The 5305-nt window shown below is 59.4% G+C and overlaps 1 protein-coding gene across 1 annotated transcript; it reads left to right on the top strand.

Annotated features, from left to right (window-relative positions):
* Positions 1-1006: 1006 nt before the first annotated feature.
* MAFB (MAF bZIP transcription factor B) lies at positions 1007-4311 on the top strand. The gene has a single exon (XM_012189206.4). The coding sequence runs from the start codon at positions 1387-1389 to the stop codon at positions 2356-2358; it is 972 nt and encodes a 323-aa protein (XP_012044596.3). The 5' UTR covers positions 1007-1386; the 3' UTR covers positions 2359-4311.
* The last annotated feature ends 994 nt before the right edge of the window (positions 4312-5305 follow it).

The raw sequence follows: 5305 nt of genomic DNA, 5'->3' as shown, positions 1-5305 counted from the left end.
AGCCTTCCCGCTGCGGGCCCCGCGATTCGGCGCGTCTTGGCGCACAGTGGCCACTTGGAGTCGCACTTTATGCCTGTTTGAGCCTCTCCTTCTCCGGCTGACGCCGGGATCTGCTTAATCGTTACAAAACGTTCAAACAAAAACAGGGCCGGTTTCCCAGCAGCCGGGAGCCACCCAGAGCACCATCCTGCACTGGCCTCAGTGCCCAGCCATGGAGAACTCAGTGGATTCTCCGCGTTTGGCTGGGGAGAGGGCTTCGGAACCTTTGGACCAGCTCTTCTCCCGCTCCCTTCATCTCATGCATTTGTGGGTGGGGTGTGCGGGGAACCGAGGCCGATCTCAGGACTTGGCCACCGCACCCGCCAGGAGGAGGACAGCTCCCGCTTGGCCTCGAGGAGGGTCCCCTGAGACTGAGTTGGATTTGAACACAAATCTCGGAGTCCCAACCCCGCCACCCCAACACACAAATATGCGCAGACTTGCAGAAACACAGCTAGGCACTGCACATACGAGGCCGCTCGGCACACGGTGCATCTCCCACCGAGCAGGGGACGCTTGGGAACAATGGACTCGAGAGGTGTCGTCCCGGCGCTCATTCTGAGCCTCTGGGGCTTGGGGGACACGGGTTGGGGGAACCAAGGGTAAAGAGGGAGGAGAGCGCGCGAAGGAAGTGGTGGAGGCGGCGGCCAGGCCTGGGGCAGGGAGGGGGCGCGCACCGAAGGCGAGAGGGCGGGGGCCGGGACACCGAGGGGGGGGTGTGGGGGCTGGGCCCGGGCCGGCGGTCCCTCTCGGCTTCAGCCCTCCGCCAGGCCTCGGCGGCTCTCCGGCTGCTAGCGCCGCCAGTCAGCTGACTCGGGGGGCGGAGGAGCTGTCAGGCGCGCCCCGCCCTGCGCCGCCCGGCAGCGGGGCCCGTGCAGCCATTGGCCAGCGCGCTGGGCTGCCCGGGCCCCCGCGCCCCGGTGACATCAGGGAGGAGATAAAAGGCAGCAGCGGCGCCGGATCCCGCACAGCTGCACCGCCGGGCTGCGAGCGGCTGCGATCCAGAGAGCCCAAGAGCAAGAGAGCTAGAGAGCGAGCGGCTGGCGCTTGCCCGGCGCCTCCCCTCCGCCCAGCCGCGCGCCCCGCTCGCTTCTCCACCCACTCCCGGCCCTGCCCGGCCCCGGCGCGGCCACAGCCCCGAGCTCTAGGGCGGCGCAGGCAGGCTCGGGATTCTCCGGCGCGCCGCCGCGTCCCCAGACAAAGGCTTGGCCGGCGGCCCCGGCCCGCTGCGCCCTCGGCTCCTCGCCTCCCGGGCTCGCCGCTCTTTGCCCCGGCTCCCGGCTCGGCGCGTCCCGGCCGGCCGCAAAGTTTCCCGGGCGGCGGCGGCGGCTGCGCCTCGCGTTAGCGATGGCCGCGGAGCTGAGCATGGGGCCGGAGCTGCCCACCAGCCCGCTGGCCATGGAGTACGTCAACGACTTCGACCTGCTCAAGTTCGACGTAAAGAAGGAGCCGCTGGGGCGCGCGGAGCGCCCGGGCCGGCCCTGCACGCGCCTGCAGCCAGCCGGCTCGGTGTCGTCCACACCGCTCAGCACGCCGTGCAGCTCGGTGCCCTCGTCGCCCAGCTTCAGCCCCACCGAACAGAAGACTCACCTTGAGGACCTGTACTGGATGGCGAGCAACTACCAGCAGATGAACCCCGAGGCGCTCAACCTGACGCCCGAGGACGCGGTGGAGGCGCTCATAGGCTCGCACCCAGTGCCCCAGCCGTTGCAGAGCTTCGACGGCTTCCGCGGCGCGCACCACCACCATCACCACCATCACCCACATCCACACCACGCGTACCCCGGCCCCGGAGTGGCTCACGAAGAGCTGGGCCCGCACGCGCACCCGCACCATCACCACCACCACCAAGCGTCGCCGCCGCCGTCCAGCGCGGCCAGTCCCGCGCAGCAGCTGCCCACTAGCCACGCCGGGCCTGGCCCGCACGCGGCGGCCGCGGCGACGGCGGCTGGTGGTAGCGGCAGCGTGGAGGACCGCTTCTCCGACGACCAGCTCGTGTCCATGTCCGTGCGCGAGCTGAACCGCCACCTGCGGGGCTTCACCAAGGACGAGGTGATCCGCCTGAAGCAGAAGCGGCGGACCCTGAAGAACCGGGGCTACGCCCAGTCGTGCAGGTATAAACGCGTCCAGCAGAAACACCACCTGGAGAATGAGAAGACGCAGCTCATTCAGCAGGTGGAGCAGCTTAAGCAGGAGGTGTCCCGGCTGGCCCGCGAAAGAGACGCCTACAAGGTCAAGTGCGAGAAACTCGCCAACTCCGGCTTCAGGGAGGCGGGCTCCACCAGCGACAGCCCCTCCTCTCCCGAGTTCTTTCTGTGAGTCGTGGCCGCTCCCGGCCCCCACCCTTGCCCCGGCCCGGACTCCCCCGTCCCGTATCCCCAGCCCCGGACTCCCCCGGACCCTGTCCCTGCCACGGCCCCAGCCTTGACCTGTTCGACTAGAGGGAGGAAGGGCGCGCGGGACGCGGGCGACGGGAGGGCGCGCGGGCAGGCAGGGGACCTTGGCCAAATCGAGCGCGGCGCGCGCCAGCGCCGCCTCCTAGACTCGAGCAGAGCCAGAGAGAGGCAAGGGGGTGGGAAGTCCCAGAGCAACTTTTCTCCAGGCTGGAGGGCGGCAAGGCATAGTCGCGAGGAGTCGCCAAGGCCGTCTGGAGACTCCTGGCTTCCTGAACTTTTGCGCGTTAAGCCGGGGCAGCTGCCTCGCAGTCCGGAGCGTAATCCAGCCCAGCAACAGAGCAGCGAGGAGAGGAAAGGAGAAGGGACCCTGGCGGCCCGTTCCGGCAGGCGCGAGGCGAGGCTGAGCGAAGGAAAGACAGAGGCGGACCTCTCTGTCCAGGGTCCGGAGAACACTGGCTTTCAGCCCCGAGACGCGGGCCTCAGTTAGGACGTTCTGCGCGCAAATCTCATCAATTTTATTGCCTGCTCGATTATATAGAAAAAAATACGAAAATCTGCATTAAAAATATTAATCCTGCATGCTGGACATGTATGGTAATAATTTCTATTTTGTACCATTTTTCTTGTTTACCTTTAGCATGTTGTTGATCATGGATCATAACCCCCTTGTTTTCTTTGGGTGAGAAGGATCGCAGTTCGGAAACTCCGGCGGGCGGCCGCTTGTCCGGTTGCAGTCTATCGGCTGTCGGCTTGTAAATACCCGCCCCGCCAAACCGCTTAGAGAACGTGGCAGCAAGTGGAGTGTCTTTGTTTGGGTTTATTATTACGGCATTTTTTTTTCTTTTGTAAGTAAAAAAAACAAAAGTTCTGGGTATTTGCATCAGAAAACAACTTTGTCTTGGGGCACCCTTGGAAGTTGCATGTTTCCCCCCCCTCCCCCACCCTCTTTGGTCCTCCCTTCCTCCCCGACTGTTTGACTTTTCAATTTTGTTTTTGATGGGAGAAAGAGGACTGGGGTCCCAGTTCCTGAGTGCAAGGGCAGGGCAATTGCTGAGTACCAGTGTGTGCAGAGTTTCACACTCGGGATGTGCAGGAGTGCCCTCCTGTCAGCTGGTCTTAGGGCTCAATTGACACCCCTAACAAGAAAAGGAAGGAAAGCAGGTCTTGCTTGCCTTTTATTGCAACCAGAATCACTCCCAGGGTCCCCACGACACCCTCCAGGCCGGCACTCATTGCTGGGGCCAAAGAGCTCCTAGGGCTACCGGCTTCATCAGCCCGGACAGCCCAACTTATGTTGAACCAACCGCCACACTCAGAAAGTGCTAGAAACCCCAACATTGGCAAGACATTTTGCAACTTTCAAGTGCGTTCTTTAGATCTGTATGTTACGTGTGTTTTCTTTCCCTGCTTTGGAGATGGCGGGCGAGTTATTGGTGGTATAACCCCTCCCCTACCCCTTCAGCTGTATAGTAGTTATAGGGAAGATCTGGGTGTTTTTCTTTATTATTACTTTTTTTCTCCCCTGCAGGTCAGTAAGAGGATTTAAGTTGCACTGACAAAAATACCAAAATGAAAGCGTATTTTTTAGTTCTCATTTGAAATTGCTGGCGCTGCTGGCCGGATGCGTTTTTGAGTTTGTATTAGTTGATAAATTAACAGTAATAACAAGATTGTATGAACCGCATGGTGCTTGCAGTTTTAAATATTGTGGATATTTGTCCTGCATTGGAAACGAGCTTCGGTTTTTACAGATTCAACTGTGTTGAAATCAAATTTGCCGCAACAGAAATTGTTTTTATTTCATGTACAATAAGGGATCAATTTCAAACCCTGCTTATGATATGAAAATATTAAAACCTAGTCTATTGTAGTTTTATTCAGACTGGTTTCTGTTTTTTGGTTATTAAAATGGTTTCCTATTTTGCTTATTAAAACCATGGAAATGGTGTTTATTTAGAGGATTCTGCGTTCGCCTGACTTTTCTTCTTTTGCCTATTCAAGAGTTGACCCAGTTTGAGGGGCACTCTCACCCCTCCCTTGGCCAGTGGAGAAATAGCCCAAGTCTGGGCAGACCTCTCCGTTGAGTGTGTGAGTGTGTGTGTACCTGAGCCTTAAATGTGTTTCTGCTTCTCACCCTAGGTACCGACACCGGTCGGGAGCCGGTGTTCGTGAGCAGAGAGGGGGCACATGCCACTTTGGTGGAGCTTTCAGGCTTGGGCACCAGGATTGGTCTACTAGTCTGCTGGTTCTGAGGTTGGCCAAAACCAGGAAGCTGGGAGTTGTCACCCTGATGGGGAAACAGGGTATTTCTGGCGATCAGGCTTGCCGGCCCTGCCGTGTCCAGCCTGGTGCATTGGCTGGGGGCAACCAGAATTGCCCTAGAATGCCTGCTCTGAGTGGAGGCCCAGCCCCTTCTCCCTGCAGGGCCTGTGGAAGCAAGTGGTATCTAGTATGAGGTCTTGAGGTGGAAGACCCTTCAGCCAGGAAGCCTGTCCCTGCAAACCTGTTTACTGCCACTTGGGCCTGGAGTGGTCAGCCCCCAGAAGGATTGAACCAGGATTTCAATGACTCCCTAAATCAGGGGTTGGAGGGGGTTGGGGCATCATTCTAGGCCAGCAGCTCTGACCCTAAGTCCTCGACTGGGAGGTGGTCCCAGAACCTGTCCTTACCCAGACTCTTGGAGAAGGCAAGGTCACCTGCCTATGTTGTCCTGAGCCCCTCTCAGCCGTCTTAGAACCCCATCTATTATTCTGGGTAGGAACCACTGCCCTCCCACCACCTCCAGAAGAATTCTCTGCTGCTTTGGCAACAGCAGGTTCCAGGGGATTTCTGATCTCCTTAAACACAGCATCTGCAATTCAGGAGACTCA

The sequence above is a fragment of the Ovis aries genome, chromosome 13 (genome assembly GCF_016772045.2).
Source record: "Ovis aries strain OAR_USU_Benz2616 breed Rambouillet chromosome 13, ARS-UI_Ramb_v3.0, whole genome shotgun sequence".
Lineage (NCBI taxonomy): Eukaryota > Metazoa > Chordata > Mammalia > Artiodactyla > Bovidae > Ovis > Ovis aries.
Note: the sequence above shows the minus strand (reverse complement) of the source record. Positions and strands in the feature narration are given on the sequence as shown.

What these genes read in the sequence shown, in the direction of transcription:
- MAFB (XM_012189206.4), top strand. Translation starts at nt 1,387, where the DNA reads ATGGCCGCGGAGCTGAGCATGGGGCCGGAGCTGCCCACCAGCCCGCTG.